The sequence below is a fragment of the Pelodiscus sinensis genome, chromosome 4 (genome assembly GCF_049634645.1).
Source record: "Pelodiscus sinensis isolate JC-2024 chromosome 4, ASM4963464v1, whole genome shotgun sequence".
Taxonomy (NCBI): domain Eukaryota; kingdom Metazoa; phylum Chordata; order Testudines; family Trionychidae; genus Pelodiscus; species Pelodiscus sinensis.
This window is the reverse complement of record NC_134714.1, coordinates 24,182,699-24,202,279: the sequence shown is the minus strand read 5'-3', so window position 1 is coordinate 24,202,279 and position 19,581 is coordinate 24,182,699. Positions and strand designations below refer to the sequence as shown.

Sequence of the window (19,581 nt, the reverse complement as noted above, 5' to 3'; positions counted from 1 at the left end):
GTGGGTGAATGCTCTAAACCCTGAGCTATTGGTCACAAACACACATACACATTTACTCTCTCTCTCTCTCTTTTCCCCATCTCCATCTTCCCACCCACATGCCTAGATCAAGTCTCTCAGGCAAGAGAGGTGGGGAATGCCTAGTTTGTTGAATCTTTCCAGGTCTTAAGCATGAGCTAGTGGTGCTGCACTGTTTGGTGGCATCGTGCTTTTGCGCGTGTCACAGCAGGAACTCAGGGTATGTCTAGACTACATGCCTCTGCCTTTAAATAATCGCTGCTTCATTTAAATGTAAATGGCTGCCGCGCTGAGCGGACGCTCTGTGGTCGACATCAAAGGCATTTGTCGACCTCCCAGGTATGCCCCATCCCAGGAGGTATACCTGGGAGGTCGACAAATGCCTTTGATGTCGACCGCGGAGCATCCAGACTACCGCGCTGAGCCGACAAACAGCTGATCAGCTCAGCGCGGCAGCCATTTACATTTAAATGAAGCGGTGATTATTTAAATAGCCGCTTCATTTTCCTATGCCGGGTAGTCTAATCTACATTCCTCTGTCGCCAGAGGCATGTAGTCTAGACGTACCCTTAAGTGCCATGGGGACTGCAGAAACTTAGTTACCTAGGGAAATTAGGGTTAGGCAGCCTCTGAGTGGGGACTTTGAGAATGTCAGTGGTGTCTAAATGTTGGACTTAAGTGGCTAACTGCCACTTTATGTGCTGAGATCCCTCTGTTTCTTCCCTTCCTTCCTTGCTGCCTCATAGTGGCAGCAAAGCGGGGGGAGCGAGTAGTCGATACGCCACTCAAATACCCAATAAGCATATGCTTATCGGGTACTCAACTACTCACTAACATCCCTAATATAAATAGATGTCACACTAGCTCTGTATAAGGAACACATGCCCATTTCACACGGACTGCTTGTTTGGAAATAAACGTCTAGTAATTCTTACTGAAAAATGGGAAGATCCTTAATACTGTTAACTCATTCATTGTAAAAGACGGGCCCTACGTTTGCCTTTTCCCAACCGTCCGGGACCTCCCCTGATCTCCATGAGTTTTCAAAAATAATGACCAATGGCTCTGAAATGACATCTGCGAACTCCCTTAGCGCCCTCGGATGCATTATATCCAATCCCATGGAATTCTGTATGTCCAGCTTTTCTAAATAGTTCTTAACCTGTTCTTTCTCCACCGAGGGCTGCCCACCTCCTTCCCATACCGTGTTGCCTGGTGCTGTAGTCTGGGAGCTGACCTTGTCTGTAAAGACAGAGGCAAAAAAAAAGCACTGAATACTTAAGCTATTCCCACATCATCTGTCACTAGGTTACCTTGCTTGTCCAGTAAGCGTCCCACACCATCCGAGACCACCTTCTTATTGCTAACATGCCTGTAGAAACCTTTCCTGTTTCCCTTCACATCCCTTACTAGCTATAATTCCAATTACGCTTTGACCTTCCTGATTCCCCCTCTGCACGTTCGGGCAATATATATATATATATACACCTCTCTAGTCATCTGTCCAAGTTTCCTCTTTTTGTAAGCTTCCTTTTTGTGTTTAAGCTTGCCAAGGATTTCACTACTAAGCCAAGCTGGTCGCCTACCATATTTGCTTTTCTTACTGCTCATATTTGCTTTTCTTACTTACTTCCCTTATAAGATGTGCATGCAAGGCTGTTACTGTTCTAGGTCTTATTACCCAGCCTCTATGTATTGTTACTAAGATTTGAATGGCAGCAGGTAACTGAAGTGATTTGCATTGGGGACAATAAACAGTGATGATATGGCAGGAGTCAAACTGTGCTAGGTTTGCAGACTCTGTGTTAAAGGAGTGAATGTTCCTTAATAGCAAATAGTAAGGGCTATGAGCACAATTTGGATTGAACAGCGTAGGTAGGCCTGAAAAACCTGCCTTCCTCCTGTCCAGCCCAGTCAGATTCTCTGTTTGGGTCAAGATACGAGAGAAATCTGCTGCCAACTCTCCTCCAACTCTCCTCCCCCCCGCACCACCACACTCCTTCCTTATCCAGATGAAAGAAACCCGGCCCACTCCATATCATTCAAGTCAGCCAGAGAAAGAGGCCCTGGTTGCTCCCTACTCTCCATGGGTATGTCTACACTACCCCGCTAGTTCGAACTAGGAGGGTAATGTAGGCATACCGCACTTGCAAATGAAGCCCGGGATTTGAATTTCCCGGGCTTCATTTGCAAGTGCGGTATGCCTACATTACCCTCCTAGTTCGAACTAGTGGGGTAGTGTAGACATACTCCATCTCTGGCTACTGCTTTCCCTGAGCCAGATGGGAGATGCCCTATCACATGGCCTCTTTTTCCTCTCCTAATACAGAGGTGGGCAAAGGGGCTTTTGTGGGCCAGATCCAGCCCCCTAAGCTGGTGGATCCAGCCAGCAGCCACCCTGCCACTCTCCCCACCCCCACGCACTCCCCCTGTGCAATGTCTCTTCACCCCCCGCCAAGGGCACGCGGTGGCTAGAAAGCAATGCCGGCTGTTTTAAAACAGCTGGTGATTTTCTCTGGGTGAGGGGAGCAGGAGAAGTCTCCTGGCCCACCCCTTCCACCCAAGGCCCTTCCCCTTCCGGGGCGGCCTGCGGCCACTTCAGTAATATCCCCCCTTTAAAAATTATTGCCCACCCCTGTCCTAATAGTACCAAATTTCCTCCCCCTTATTTGCTGCATCCCACTGCTAATCCCATTTCTGACTAAGGATAGATTCTCCCTCCCAATCTTGCCCCGTTACTATCCTCTCTTCCTCACAGTTGAATCTTTAGAGGCACTATCACCAGGGAAAAATTCTTGAGGCCTTTCCCTTTTAAGATGCTAGGACACGGGACGCTGGCACTATAGAGTCACTGTGAATTAGGGATGTTTAATTTAGATTAATTGGGTAATCAAATAGTCGATGCAAGTCGCATCAACTATTTGATTAGTAAGAAAGGGCGCCTCTGACTTTTAAATGTAGCAACAGCCCTGGGGCTGTTGCTATACTTCAAAGGCGAAAGCACTGCGGGGAGCACAGGGCCAGAGGGGGACTCAAGCAGTCCCCTGCTGGCTCCTGTGCTCTCTGCATTGTTTCAAAGTGGCAGGTTCCACGTGGAGCCCAGCGTCAGGCTCCATGCGGTGTTTCAAAGTGGCAGCACAACGAGCCCGGGGCCAGCAGGGGGCGGTCCCCAGCTGACACCAGGCGCTACATGGCACTGCCGCTTTGAAACACCACATGTAGCCCGGGGCCAGCTGGGAAGGTTCCAGCTGGCCCCAGGCTACACGCAGTGTTTCAAAGCGGCAGTGCAATGTGGAGCCCAGGGTCTGGCCTCGGGTTCCACGCAATGCTGCCACTTTGAAGCATCCCCTTCTTCCCTCCTCCCCCTCCCCCATGCTGCCTCTTTTGATAGAGGCAGCAAGAAGGGGGAGAGCGATTAGTAGACTAGTGTGTTGCCTATCTGATCAGCATTTGCTTATAGGTTATTTGACTAGTCTTTCACATCCCTTCTGTGAATGTATAAAAATATCTTTGTATTGTATTGTATTGAAGAAACACAGAGTTACTGCAAAGAAAAACAAAGTTTAGCTCCTATTGTTTAAGAATGATCACAATACTGAACAGATTAACTGAATAATAATGACATAAATATGTGATTGGAAGCAGAATACTATCCGTGCAATATTGTCTTTTATTAGCAATTCTGCTGAGCAAAAGATGGCAGGGGGAAGAAGGAGGAGAGTGAGTACCTGTAAAACAAATTGACCTGTAGTCAGTACCTCTGTTGTTGTTAGAGCCAATAACAGTGTTATCATCCTGCTACTGACCTGTGTCATATTTGAACCCTTGCCCTGGTAATGAAAGGTAATGTATCTGTTTACCAGTCTCTAAACAGTGCAATCCTGAAACTTCACATCACATCACATCACATGCTGTTAATTAGCATTATGATGTTTTACTAGTGAAAGTAAATCTTTGGATTACAACTGAACAAATGTTGCTTAACTATCCTGTGAATATTCATTCAGATTTTTAAGTGAACTTTGGTTCAACTCTAGTCATTTCCCTTGTTGTGCTTCCCTGCTATGTGTAGTCTAGTAAATGAGTTTGCTTTCAGGTGTATTTGCTGAGGAGTGAGCTTTAAGTAAAAATTGCAGAATGTTTGCAGAAAGCAAACTTAGAATTGGTAATGACAAGTATTCCTATCGGAATTCTCATGCCAAGAATTATGCTGGTCTAATCATGGAACAGGTCACATGGTATGTTTCTATGTGTCTAATCAAAACAGCTCAGATCAGATATTTTCAGTGAACTATTCACATACAAGTTCCAGAGCAAGAACTGGTTAAAGATCATTTGTTTGCAAAAACCCTTCAGTGAAAAAAATTCAGTAACAAGTTAGTATAAAAAAATAATTTGCTCTCAGACAGTTTGCACACAGAAAAATATTAAACTCGCTGAATGAATGATAGATTTAAAACTATTTCCCCAACTTTAGTATTAATTTTCTTTTAAAAGTGTGTTGTATTAAAAAACAAGGCAAAAGTATCCAGTGACCTTGCTGTGCCTCTGATGTGGGTTTAGAAGGGCTATGTTATTCTTGTAGTAATGCCAGATTTTTTTTGTTTGTTTTTTAAATTTTTGTGATTTGTACTAACATTCCTCTAAAAATGGTTTAAAAAAAAACTCTTCAATGAATGCTAGTCACTAAAGAATTAAAAAGCCCAATCCAGCCACTGAATTCAGAAAATAGCCCTAAATGCATTAGTGAATTTAAGCTTTCATGGGCAAAGACCCACTTTGTCAGATGCAAATGGGTCTTTGCCCACGAAAGCTTATGCACTAATAAATCTGTTAGTCTATAAGGTATCACAGGACTCCTCGTCACTTTTGCAGATTCAGACTAACACGGCTACCCCTCTGATAGTGAATTTAAGAATCAATTTGCTAAAAGAAATTAACTGTGTTATTACAGTTCACTGTATATTGTTGTACAAAAGACTTCTGGTTTCAAAATAATGTCAGACAGTTGTTTTGTTTTTTCCTAAGAAACTCGCTGGAGATTCTCAGGGAGCTCTTTTGTATTGGTTTCTATAGATCAGATGCTAAATAATATTTAGATTCAGAATATTTAGAATAAACCTTTGCAGTTAGTGTTTCATTTTAGTGTTGCTCTGTTTTAATTGAAACTAGTGTTACCACGGGCACACTGCTATTTCACTTCTTGTAGTTAACACGTATTTTTTCTCCTTACCCTGACTCAGACAGGACCTTTTAACCCTACTGTATATCACATTGACAAGTGACATGCGATGCTGGTTATGGGTAGGCCAGGACTGATCTCGAAGACTCATCTCCTGTTTCAGTCTCTTCAAAGTCTGCCTAATCTACTACATATATGGTCTAGAAGGGCTTGCATTCGTTTTTACTGTCACCGAGTTTCTGATTGGAGGACTTTAGGTCAAAAATATCCCAAGGATTCTTAGGGTGCGTAACTGTACTTCAGATAAGGGTTTTTTCCCCTTTCCTTGGGGAGTTTCTCTACACACAGGATTTCCCTGATTATAACGAGAGATTGATTCAGTCAGTGTTTAACTACGAAACTCTTCCTGATGTATCATTTGGATACATTATCCTCTACGTATAATGTGGAAATCAGTCCAAAGGATTGTTTAAGCTGTCTCTCTTTGTATTGCAACTTGGGACATAATTTTATTTCTCTAAAATGCCAGTCTGTCGGGCTCGGCAGGGTCATCTCAACGGAGTGAGATGGGCCACAATCAGCCTGAGTATGCACGGTAAGTAGAATCTTAATGTTAATTAAGATGATTGCAAGGCAGTCAATGCCATACCGTGACATCAGTGTTTCAGGCAGAACTTTTCATTGCAAAAACTGACGAGCAAGACAGCCTTCAATGGATTTTGTTGTTTTTATTTTTAATTATTTTTATTTATGAGATAAGAAAATACTTATAAATGGAATATATTATGTAGCTGCTTGGTTAAAGCAGATATTTAGTATTTTTTTTTTTAAAAATAGAACATTTATTTCACATTATTTGGAAGAAATTAACTAAGGCTAAATGCAGCCACAGAATGTTATTCTGTGGTACTGATTGGAATGATTTTTCTTCACTCTTCTACATCAGTTTTTGCATAGTTTGATTCTGGTTCTTCTTGGATTGTTTTTTACAGTGGAGTAACCGCATTGACTTAGTAGAACTATTCTTGATTTGCTTCTCTGTAAATGAGGCCAGAACGCAGCCCTTTGAGACTAGCTGTGATTGTAAAATACTATTTATTGATTGATTGGTTGACCTCTTGAGTAATAAGAATAACATGAAATCGACAGTTTGATCTAAATCTGGTATGGACGATTATTCAGCCTTTCCCAACGCAAATGGACTGCTCCCTGAAGGGTCCTCTGATTTAAAGCCACACCAAGAGGCTTTACTGTAGCTTCTATCTCAGCTGACTTCTTTGGTCACCTCCACTTTTTTATAATAGATATGCCAAACAGCTTTACGGAGCCACTCTAGGACTAATCAACGGGGGAAAAGAAGGCAGAGGTATAATTTTACATATTTTATTTTGCACTTATAGAAGCCATTCTTTCTTGAAAGCTGTCAGCAGGGGGATAGAACACCTTACCACTGAAGTGTAAAAAAGCCTCAGAGGGGTAGCCATGTTAGTCTGTAACTTTAAAAACAAGTAGTCCTGTGGCACCTTAGAGACTAACATATAAATATAGTTTCATGAGCTTTCGTGGGCAAAACCCTCTTCTGGAGATGAGCTTGAGTGGAGAAAAATGTCTTGTCTTGTCGAGCATTCCAGGGAGTTGAATGCACTACTAAAAGAAACCCTTTTAGGCAAAGGATATACATTTATGGTTGTAACATACTCTAAGCTATACTGTTAGTATAGAGCTGGTCACATATAGCATGTAATGCAGATTGTTCAGGGTATTAGAAGTGAAATATGGAGCTCTTCTTTTCTGGTTCAGATTTCAGCCATGATCAGTAGTGAGCAAAAGTCATTGTTACTGGGCCCATGTATACATCCCAAAGCCACTTCGTGGTTAACTCTGCAGAGCGACCTAGGGCTGACGGTTTGCATATAGACCTAGCTTCTCACATTCAGAGGGAAAGATTAAGGCACATGGGTTGGTCACTAGGTGTAAGCATATTGTGCAACTGCCCAAATCATACTGTTTCTGTGGGCAAAGAGTACTTTGGTCTCCAGCGCTGTCAGCCTACCATCTTTCACGAAACTATAAGAATAGGAGGAGAATTAAAATAATGAATTTGGCTTGTTTTGCTAAGTATATGCATATAGCTGTAGATAGATACATTAAACACTCTTTTTGCAAAAAAAAAAAAAAAAGAAGAAGTATGTCACTTTGTGCTATTTATTGTATAACAAACTTTGTTACTAAATTATTTCTTGTGAGTGGAGGAAAACTAAAAAACTATTCCTCCCTCTCTCTCTCAAATATCCACGCTCTGCATATTATAATTTGTTAGTGTTTAAAGTGTAAAAAAAAAAACCAACCCCAAATAATGCAACAACACATATGGAATTGTAAAATGTGTATGCAGCTAGAGCAGGAAGTTCTGTTAAAAAAAAATCTCAAGAAAATACATCCAATCCACATTGAAGTGCCTTATTTCTCTTTACCTACAGTGCGTCTTCAAACATTTACACATTTGATTAACTCTAAGTATGTGCAAAGTCCCATTATAGGCAAGCACATGAGTTCATTGTTTGTAGGACTGAACACTTTGTGAACAGAGCCTGTGCCTGATACAGTGTATTTGAACTGCACATATTGAGGGATCTGTAAGCTGAGCACTTTGCCATTTCTGGGTGGGGGTGGGGGGGCAGAGAAAACAACGCAAATTTTTAAAAAAAAGTCATGGAGTCAGTCCCTCAGCTGCTGCAAATAAGCTCTGCTGGGTAGGGTTGCCAGATGGTTTCAACAAAAATACCGGACACGCTTGACATTACATCACAATCTACATTCTATCTTATTTAGAAAATACTGGACATTTATATTTTCTCAATTTGTTTCCCGAACACAAAGCTCAAATACTGGACTGTTTGGTTCAAAACCAGACACCTGGCAATCCCAATGCTGTGGGTCAAAGAAGCAGTGTTGATTTTCACCAGCAGTGGATGCCCATGATGGGAGTGGAAATGTAAAATTTTCTACCTACGGAAAGAAACTGGAAAAGTCATTTAAAGTTAGTGTCCCAGCCAGAACTCTTTCTGCTATAGTACATATTTATCTTACTTTTCACTGCATAAGGACTAAATAAATATCCATTAGCAAAAAGATACCTGAATGTGAAGGGGATCACTATACATCAACTCAATAAAAAGATATAATTCAGTGTACATCAAAGCAGTCTCAGAAGCACTTGCTATGTTTGAAGATCAGATGTTGGCTTAAAAAAAAGCATAACATCCGTCACTGTAATTTATATCTCTAACTTTGTGGGTGTTGGGATAGTGAGATGATTTTAACAGTTTTTCTTGTGTTAATAATTTGGATGCTTCCTGAGAAAGAAAGGAATTTTATTATTTATGCAACACTGTGGATAAAGAGAAATAAAAATGACAGGCACCATCCCGAGCTTCATTTTCATTTGCATAAAGCGGTCATTTATTACTTTTTCCTCCTTTGAAATGTCAGCTCTCCAAAATCTAGTTTAAAAAGTTATACATGAAGAAAAATAAATATGCAGGGCAATGAGGAATGGATGCAAAATTTGGAGGGAAAAAAAAGACATTTTTAGGCCATTCTTGTCTAAATTTGACAACACAGCTCTGCATTGAAATGTTCTCTGTGCCCCATGCCTGAACTGCCTGCACAGATGTGGTTCAGCAAGCAGATAGGAGCTCCTCTACTCGTCAGTGAGCCAGCTGTTAGTGCAGATGACTATGCTCAATTTCAGGTCATTTGATAAGTAGGACAAGCGGACATGTTTTGCGGTTCAGGCAGGGTGACAGACTGACAACACCAGAGTTATGAGCATCTCAGATGTGTTAAGTTGACTCAGGAGATGAACTTAACTCTTCCTTCACCAGAGACTCACTGGGGCTTTGTCTACACTGCAAGTTTTTGTGGCAGAAAATATGCCAATAAGGGACTCATTAGCATGAGTTGCGATGTCATTAGCATATTTTCTGCCAATTCTTTTTGTGTAAGGGATTTTTGCACAAAAAGAAGCAGTGTAGCCGCTTCCGTTTTGTGCAAAAAAACCGTGCCGCAAAAACTTGCAGTGTAGGCAAAGCCAAGGAGTAGGAAACAGTGTTTGTGGCTTGCACTTGCTTCGTGTGGTTTGCTGTAAGGTATGTTTGACGCAAGAATGGCGTAGCATTTTGTCGCTTGTCTTAGCTGACTTGTCTGCCCCTGCACTGACGACAGCATTGGGAGTGCTTTTCACCACATAGTGTTTTCATGCTGTTGGCTCTGCAATGGTCTCATCAGCTGTTTCTCAAGTATAAATCAGCTGGGTTCAGAGAAGGGCTTGGTTTCCAAAATGATGAAGTTTTTGCACTATAGGGACGAACTCAAGGAGAATCCTCAGGTTCCCTCAATAATTGGTAAGCCGGGAGCAGGTAGATAATACAAAGAGCACACAAAAAATGGGAAGGAGCAGCTTGTCATTAGGATCATGTTGGTGCTAGAAGGTGGTGTCTGTGGGGAGCTCTAGAATAAAAAAACCATTGGGGAATGAAAACTGTTGCATAGAGTTTTCATGTTTATATGCACTGTGTCAACTAGCACTAATTACAGGGATCTGCCGCCAGATAACAATAATTCCTCCAAGATTTAAATGATTGAATGGTGTAGAAATATATCTCGGCCACACCTCAAAACTGCCTTTCTTTCCATTACTCAGGAAGGCAACACTGGTACTCAGAGAAGAGCAGGATCCAGCAAAGCACACACACTGGCTCACCGTAAACCGAAAGGGAAGGGGACTGATTGTTGCAGACTTGCTCTTTCCCAACACAGAGTCTCCCTGCCCTCTGCTTTCAGGGGTCCTTACTTCTTTCTCTTGGGTTTCCTCACTTTATAGAGGAGCCATCTTGCTTTTGTGACTCAGTGCAATTGCTGTATGGCACTATAAATCCATATTCCAGGGGTTTCAAACTCAATTTGCCTTACAGCCAGTGCCAGTATTCAGATCCTCCTAGTGGGCTGGTGGCAACCCCTCTGGCAGGGCTCTGGGGAGACAAGTGTCTCCACGCGTTTCCCCCCTCCATGTGTTTCCCCAGTGTAGCCACTCAAGCTCAGACCCAGGGACTCAGGTGGGAAGTCATGGCCATGCTGCTATTTTTAGTGCACAAGTCTGCCTGCCCAGGCTGTAAGGCTCACTCCTAGGTGCAGTGTAGACCCACTCAGAGTAAATATTGTGCAGAACCTCCTCCCACAAATGATCTATTAATTTCTAGAGGAATCCTTTCTGGGGGATCTGCCTCACTGGCATATGGAAGGGATGATGAAAGAAGAACCAAAAGAGAGATCACATGGGGATTTTAAACCATACATATTTAAATCTAAATTCAGCATGGCAGCTGTTAAACTAGTGGTCCCTTGTGTAATGCCACTGAGGTCAGTGGAGTGATATCAAAGGAAGTTTGACCACATACGTGCATGGTCATTTTCACCGGTATATATTTGGCTTCTCTTGTTCACAAACTCTTAATTTATTAAAATGAATTGCACATGAATAAGTCAATAAAGCTTGGAGCAAGGTGGTCCAAGTGCATGCAGTTTTTGCAGTACTATTTCAGCTGTGTTTCTTCTCACTGTCCAGACAGTATGTCAGACAATGAAGTCTAGCATTCAAACATTCTGATAGGTTAGGAAGGCGTTCTGATTAAATATTTAAATGGAGAGGCCCACTTCCCTGACACAGTGGTGTATTGATTACACTTGGTGTAACCTGGCCTGTAGGTAAGTGCTGCTCATGAGAAAGTTGCATAGAGGATTGTTCTAAAGCAGGCACTGCCAATACTATGGTCAGCAGGGAATGGATTTGTCATTGCTTCTGCCTCTGCCACTGTGACTGCATCATCCTTTGCAGAATGTCTTGTAGGTGATGAAATCTTTTCAATCTGCCGTACCTTGCATGCCTCTTTCTGAAGTGAACTGCTGCTGGAGGGGGGAGAGGTACTTCTTCAAATTGTATAGGTTTGACCCAAGTGCATTTTAAAATGGGAACATTCTGCACTTCCTATGGCTAAGAGTTTATATGCTTTAAATTGTATTTGATTGGTTGCTTGTCTTTTGTTTTGCTGATTGCAGTAGATTGGTTCTAAAGTGCTGAGTTGTTAACAATATTTGATGGAATCAGCTGGACCCTTACATTGGCCAGGGCTGTTAAACAAGGAGAAATCATTAGTGTAGAGTGTATAAGAACTCTTATAATCACGTTGGGTTGTTCCTTCCTTTCCTCTTTTATTTACTGCATTAAAATATCCAATTGCTCATGTACCAATGAAATTAGAGTGCCAAAGGATGATGCACAACAATGTCTTATACAGCTGTAACTCTTATGTAACCTATACCAGCTGTAACTCTGTCTACACTGCAATAAAAGAGGGGTCAGCTGTCTTGGGCAAAGGGCTCAAGCTTCAGGGCTATAAAATTGCAGTATATAAACGTTCAGGCTTGGGTGGGAGCTTGGGCTCTGAGTCCTCTGGACTTCATTGAGAGTTGAGAGAGTGGCCCATTTGGCTGTAGAAATTCAAACCATTTACGGAATGTATGTATAGTGAGGGGAAGTTCCTGTCTCCAATTACAGCAATGGAAGTTTTACCTTTAACTTCAGCATAAGCTGGATCCTAACTTTGCATTCTTTTTTCCTATTTTTATTTTTAAATAAGCGGCAGCTGTTTGTTTTTTCTTATCTTGGAATAATAATTTGCTCATGGTGCACTTATAAGGCACGCTCAACTTTACATGTGTAATTTCTGGATATACTTCAATATAAGGCTATATTCCTGCACTAGCTCAGATCTCTGCACATGTCAGTATGGTCCATTGACTTCAGGAGGAGTCTAGGCAGGTATCTGTGTTCGCTGATCCTAATGCAGAATTATGATTAAAGTCTGGTCAGAAATTGTCCAGTGTCTTTCCACAAATGAAAGTTAACTGTATCTTTTTTCACTGCACTCTTATTAATTTTGCATTGCAGTATTGTATTTGTATTGAACTTGGGCCTCATTGTACACACTAAGGGTATGGCTATACTGTTGCGCTATTTTGGGATACTTCCGGTATCCTGAAATAGCTATTCCGCATCTTTTAAGCAAGCCCATTATTTTGAAATATAATGTGCTCTCTTTTCCAACATTCCTGTAAACCTCATTCCACGAGGATTAAAGGGCATTTTGGAATAGCAGTTTATTTTGAAATTACGAAATAAGCTATTTTGAAATTAACTTGAAATAAGATATGCAATTTGCATAGCTCAAATTGCATCGCTTATTTTGAGCTAAGGATGCAGTGTAGATGCACCCTCTGAGACTAGTCCTGCCCTTAGGAGTTTACAGCTTCAGTAGACAAGACCAACAGTGGTTAGGAAGGGAAATGGAGGCTCAGAGAAGTGGGGTGACTCACAGAAGGTCACATGAGAGGCCAGTGAGTAAGCCATGAGTAGCATGCTGGTCTCCTGATTCCTAAGCCAGTGCCCCATCCACGAGAGCACAGTGCCTCTGATAGGTAATATAGCCCCACAATGCTTCTCTCTGTAAGTGTTATACATCTTAGTGTATCTTAAACAGACCTAGAGAGGTGGTCTATCACTGGTGTTTATAAACTGCAGATTAACCAAAATATAAATTCTGAATGCCTGTCCTTGGTATAACTCCATAGGCTTTATTAGAATTACACACTCACTCACTCACCACTTTATTGCAGCTGACATTTGTCACATGTCACATTTATGTTACACAAGAGGAAGTTAGTCACACAGGGCTTGGCCCTGAACTCATCGAAGCCAGTGGTAAAGCTGCTACTGATGCAGAATTAGGCTGTAACTACAGTTTTCTTTTCTTAGCCACTTTGGACCATTTGACTCCTGCTGCTGCTGCTCCTCTTAACACCATTTATACACTACATCAGTCTGGCCCATTCTTACCAATGCAAAATAAAGACTTCACATATGCACTTTGTCTATGCAATTACATAACAAAATGATTTAAGTAAAACATTAAGGGTCACAAGCTGTCTGTAAGACAGCCCTCAGTGAGGGGTGGGGCAGAGATGCCCTCCCCAGCTGACACTCCTCTATTTGTTGTGCCTCAGGGAGGCAAATCCTGCGGCTCGGGAAAAGTGTGGTTGCTGAGCCAAGACATGATGTACATTTCCCTGAATGGAGCAGGCTCCATGGGCCTCAGTGCCATGGGATGTGGGCCACGAGCTTCTGTTGCTCCTCAGCCACTTTGGAAAGTCTTGTGCTAGACTTACCTATGCCTTGGGAGCTTTGATTGGACCAGTCCTACATATAGAGGAAAGGAAGGCCAGGCACTGAGTGTCGCCAGCTTTCTAGATTTAATTGCACGTTTTGCAATATTTATTGTTTTTCTTAAATCAAATGCAGGAGAAACTCAACTTGTATTTAAGAAAAAAGTTTCTAGCATTCCTCATGGCAGGAAAGCTGCGTGGATAACATGAACCTTAAAGGCTCAAAAGCCAAAAGAGAAATGCAAACCATCAAAATACTCTTTTTTAAAAAGCTCACAAGTTTTACTCCAGTTTCATGATTGTGGGGCCTGGCTCATGATTTCTGAACTCTGTAGGTTTATGTTACTAGATTCTTGTGCTGCCTTCTGTGGATGTTTGTGAAGCCAGACCCAGTGCAGCCCTAGCCCCAGAATTAATTAACCAGAGCAGAGTGGCTTTGTTTTTTAAAAGAAGAAGGTCTTCTGTGGGCTAAGCACTCACAATCTATGGTTTAATAAACTTCTCTGTGGAACTTTTGAGGGTCCTGCTATAAATGTAACATTTAACTGATTGAGGCGGTTATGTTCCATAAAACCGGAAACAAGGGCATATAAATGTTATAAATGTAGCAAAGTTTCAGCCTCTCTTCCTAGCGGGAAGGAGCTGCTAACTGTTGTTTTGCTGCACAGTGTTCCCATAGCAGGTGGCAAGCCTGGATTAGCCTGTATTTCATTAGAACATAATTGAACAGTTGCTGAATTATTTGTTTCTAGCTCAGGGCTTTCCACAGCAAAATAATACTCCTGGGATGCTCCAGTTCCACCTCTTCATGAATGCTGTGTTTTCTGCCTTCATCTCACTGTTGCCTCACTGTTTCACAGCTTATGCAGACCAGGGGCCAGATATTGTTACCACATACCGGTGTAAGTCCCTTTTATTTCAGTAGACCTACTCCTTTATGAGCACAGGATCAGGCCCTGGCCCATTTCATAAAGGGCTGTGTCTATACAGTGGGTCTCAAATACAATAATATACAGGCAGTCCCCGGGTTACGTACAAGATAGGGACTGTAGGTTTGTTCTTAAGTTGAATTTGTATGTAAGTCAGAACTGGTACATATTGTAGGGGAAACTCTAGCCAAACATTTCTCCAGAGCTCAGTTTTATTCTCCCACACCTCACTTCCCTCAGTCCTTTATTCTCAAGCTGAGGTGTCTGCTGAGAAAAGCCGCTCCACGTCTCCCTGGTCTAATGGGGGGGGGGCGCTAGCTTCGCGTCTCCCTGGTCTGTTGGGGGGAAGCAGCTAGTGCGGGGTTGCCTCACCCCGTTTGTAAGTAGGGATCTGATGTAACTTGGATCCATGTAACCCGGGGACTGCCTGTACAGTGACACATTCTTTCGCAATGTAATGGAGAGAAAAATTGTGTTTCTTAATACCAGTTCTTCTGGGGGAGGTTAGTGTCACATGGAAAAGGAGCAGAACCAGCAAAACAATTTGGTCTTCTGCAGAGGGGAAAATATTTATTTCATTTGCACTGTTGTATATCCAGAGCCACTCCATTGACTTCAGGAACTGGAAGCACTCCAGACTTGTACCAGTTTGATAGCATAGTCTTCTTCTGTATTCTTTGCAGGATTATTTTAGCTGCTTGACATTTATGTGAGAGAGAACCCTCCCTGATACTGACTGAACTCGGCTAGGATAAAGTGGGCTTTAACAATGCCCCTAATAGGTTAAATATGAATATGGTCTCTTTTGTCACAGGGCACCTACATCTGTTTAGTTTCAAATTCTGGTTTGCCATAGAAGCATCTTGATTGTGTCCAGAGCAAACAAAATTCACGTGTGCCCTCATGATTATCTCTTCTACTGAGCTAAATAAACCACTACTGTATAGGACTATCACTCCTATGCCAGGGCAATGACTAATAATTGTTTTAATCCCTACCTCGCTGTGTGTGTGATCTATCACAACTGATTTTAAATTCATTAATTAATAACTCTGGCAGTTGAGAACTCTAGGCCAATAACTTGCTGGTATGTTTTCTAGTATTGTAGATTCCTCTTTTGAATATCTAGCATTGCTTTTGCAAGTCATGCCCAATATTCTTTGAGCTTTTAACTCATTAGGGGCCATATTTTCAAGCAGTGGATCCCTCCTTGCACCTGCTGGGTTTGTTTGGTTTTTTTAAATAAAGCTGTACACACATTTGTGTGTGCAGAAGCTACATTTGTGCTTGAAAAGGATGCAAATTAGTGGTTAGAGTGTGGGACTGTCAGCCAGGCCTGCATGCTTGTATTCGCAGCTTTGTCACTGCCTTAGGCCTTGTCTAGATGAAAAAATCACCCAGGTGTAACTTAAATCAGATGTTATGGTGATTAAATTGATGCAAACGTTTCTATGGACCCTCTTATTTCAAGTTCAAATGGGCTTACTTTGGTTTAGCTTCAACGGATTTCTCGTCAGCTTAAGTTAAACCCGAAGTAAGTCTGCTTTAAATGAAAAGAGTATCCACACAACCTTTTGCACTTGTTTAACTGAATGAGTTTAAAATCACAACTGTCATTAAACTGGGACAAATTTTCTTGAGTAAATGAGGTCTTAACATAAATTTATGTACGTCATTTAACATTTTCTGCTTCACAGGATTGCTGAAGCTTAATTAACACTTAAGTGCTTTGTCATCCTGAGAGAAAAAGTGCCACAGACATATAGATGATGACATTGTACTATTTATTCAATATGAAAAGTGCTCTATTGAATCAAGTTCTATCCTGTTATTTAAAAGCAATTCGGGAAACACATCCTCAATACAGTATTTGTTTTAATGTGTCTAAGTATAACTTTATTTAGGGGTCTTCTTTTTATTATTTAAATCAAAGTTCTAGGTGCCCTATGACATTATTAATATTACAACAAATCCCAACATCATTACAGTTATTCAGAATGGAACTCTGCCAGCCAGCCACCTACAAAAAGCTTCTTTTCAGATGTCTTTTTGCAGCACACCTGCAAGGTTGCCAAACTGAACTGTTTCCAGTCCAGTGGGGAACAGGATCTAGAATCCCATTCCTCACTCTGGATCTGGTCCAGAGAATATGTTGCCAGCCACCGCCTCTCTTTTCTAATGAGCGGAATCCCACTCAGGCACCCTTGAATGGTAAGGCTGTCCCCAGGTAAGCCATCCCCAGGCCACTTAGGACTTACTAGGTCATTACCAACATCTTGACCTCCACTCAGAGACTGAAGGGAAGCGAGTATTGGTCCCAAAGGTTCTCACTCAAGATGCAGGGCACAGTAAATGAGCCATTGTGTCCTGCGACAGCTTCAATCTCCAAGTGGTTTTAAGGAGTATTTCCAGGCAGAGTACACAATCATCTAATCTGGAAGTAACACAGTAAAAATGGCATAGTCCACATCTGAAAGAAAAGGTTGCAACCTCCTGACTAGATCATTGCTATTGTCAAACAGCAGATTGGGTCTAAAAGCATCCCTGGGTTGTGAATCCTAGTAACTAAAGGCTTGTTTCCATTGCACCGGGGATCTACGCTGCAGTGATCGATCCACTGGCCATTGATTTATCGCGTCTACTTAGGCCTTGTCTACACTAAATGGAAGATACTGCTGCTGCGATGAATCTTCTGGAATTAAGACTCGCTAAATTGAACTCAGAGGATGCCACCACTGGCGTCAATGTTCCCACTTTTGCGAGGAGTAAGGGAAGCCAACAAGGATGTTTGTTCCCATTGGCCTCCCCCTCTGGGGATGCTGCCAAGCTTGGTTTATTGTAAGCCAACTCAAGCTACATATTCTATGGGTTTAGTGTGTATCTCCAAGAGCTCTCCCATTGACGCTGGTACTCCACCAGGACGAGAAGAGTAGCCAGTCCCCTGTACTCACGACAGGACCAAGCACCGTCTCTCGATCATATCTGATAGATCAATGGGATTTCCATCGACTACTTGATTAGACTATAAGGGTGCCTCCACTTTTGAACCATAGCAAGAGCCCTGCTGGGCTCTTACTATAGTACAAAAATGGAAGCACAGCAGGGAGCATGGGTCTTCCTTTTGAAATGTACAAGAGCCCCATTGGGGCTCTTGTACATTTCAAAAGGAAGACCGGCAGGGAGCGGGTGCCTGCTGGCCATCTCCCCTGCTGGCCTGTGCTCCCTGCAGTGCCTGAGCCTTTCAAAAGCAGAATTGCAGCAAAAGTGGCACAAGCAGAGACTGCTTCAGTCCCCGCTTGCACCGTTTCCTGCTGTGCCTCTACTTCCCCTGCCCTCCGCAGAGACGGTGCCGGAGGGAACCGGCTTTTTAGCCGGTTCCCTCCAGCACCAGCTCCTGCTCTCCCCCTTGCTTCCTTTCTTTGATAGAGGCAGCAAAGGGGAGGAAGCAACTAGTCGCATCACTAGTCGGCTAGTTTCTTACATCCCTAGTCAAAACAATAACGATATCTCTCCCCGTCCAATGGCAAAGTGCTGTGGTGATGGAATAGCCAGGTTTTACTGACAAAGTTCAACAAAAGTTTAAAAGAAACTGGCAAATATACACAGTAAGATCCACAGTCAGAGTAACCTTCGTAACAGTATCATACAACAGAGAGTTCCCATTTGGGTCCTGTTAGTTCAGTCAGGGAAAAGGCAGAAGCTGTACAAAAGGTGACGGAGCAGCATCAGCACCAGGATGTTGCATTTAGCTAGATTAGTACTAGGCTAGAGGCAGTGCTGCTGGGACTATCAATGTCACATAGATCCAAGACAGGTGATGAAGGAACCAGCCAGTTTCAGGAACTGATGTGGAAACAGCAAATGTTTCCTGGCCCAGAAAACATTGTGGATAATTGTCATCAAATGAAAAGTGGAACATAACTAACATGGAAAATTTCTAGTGTCTGTACACCCAAAAATAGGCCTAGAGCCGAGTCACAAGAGGTTCATAGAAAATGCAATAAATTATTACAAAGCAAAGAGGCATGGAAACATCAGACACCAACAATACATCTCCTGAATTAATTGATAGAAATGTAGCTTGTAACAGCTATGAAACTGAAACAACTTAGGAGATGAAGGGTATCCCCTGATTATTGTATTCAGTACACCGGTCCCCTGGGGTTAGTCCCAAAAGCTGTCAGGGTAGGAGGAAAGTCGCATTGCAATTTGAGAGGGATGTTTATATAGGGATGCCATTACCAGCTGCATTCATTGCTGGTGTCTGCTCGTGTTTAGAAAGCAAATAAAAATGTGAGCAGTTAAATGAAGATTGCTCCATTTATTAAAAAATACTCTCAGTTCAAGCAGTTTTCTGATCTGCGTCCCACTTCATATGCACATATGAAATCAGGCTGTTGCTAAAATGTTCCCTTCATGTAATATTTGTGTGAGCATTAGTAAATCACATTACAAAACAAAAACAAACCCAGAGAGGAGGAGAGCACTAGATCAGTGTGAGACTCCACCATTGGGATCATAAGACTTGAAGCAAAACTTAGACAGAATGACACCATTTCCCAATATAATCCAGACAAGTTTACCAGAAACTTAGCCCAGGTTTGAAAGCCATTTGGAAAACCTGGTTTAAATATTGGGTTTTGAACAAAATTGGATGATTTTTTTTGTCAGTTTTGCAATGAAGGTTTCTCATTACCCTAGAAAACAGCCATTTCTGTTTATATAATGAGATCAGAGCTGGAATGCCTAAGGAATTATTTGGTGATGCTTGTATATAATCCTCTTAATGGAGGTGGAAGGGAAGTGGAGGGTAACAAGCTGAATTAGTATATTCCACCATCATGGTCTGCGGCAGTGGGTGTGGATGCAGGGACAACAGAAGACTTAGAGTCTTAAGAGCCCCAGATATCTAGTTATCCCAAGATAGTCTCTGTGAAGGTTTTTCCTTCATCTCTCATCCGGACCACTGCCTACCCCCACTGGAATCCATGCTGCCATTGGCTATGATGGACCCTGTGTCTAGCTATGTGGCAAGTATTAATGCTGGTTCTAGCTAAAGATGTTAAAATGCATTTAATTAAGTAATTAAGTAAAATTTCAGAGGTTACATGTGGGGAAGGGGCTCCCCCATACCCTGCACGTACTAGCTCCCACTTGCCCCCCATGCTACTG

At 42.2% G+C, this 19,581-nt stretch overlaps 1 protein-coding gene across 9 annotated transcripts in view; it reads left to right on the top strand.

The window, feature by feature from the left end:
• The window catches only part of EVL (Enah/Vasp-like), a 209,899-nt gene that overhangs the window by 155,611 nt on the left and 34,707 nt on the right, over positions 1-19,581 (top strand). The window contains exon 1 of one of the 9 annotated variants that reach the window (XM_075926580.1): positions 5,076-5,795. The exons of the other annotated variants lie outside the window; for them this stretch is intronic. Coding sequence (XP_075782695.1) covers positions 5,723-5,795 — 73 coding nt within the window. The 5' untranslated portion in view covers positions 5,076-5,722. Of the gene's footprint in view, positions 1-5,075; positions 5,796-19,581 lie in introns of those variants that run through there. 9 annotated transcript variants of the gene reach the window in all.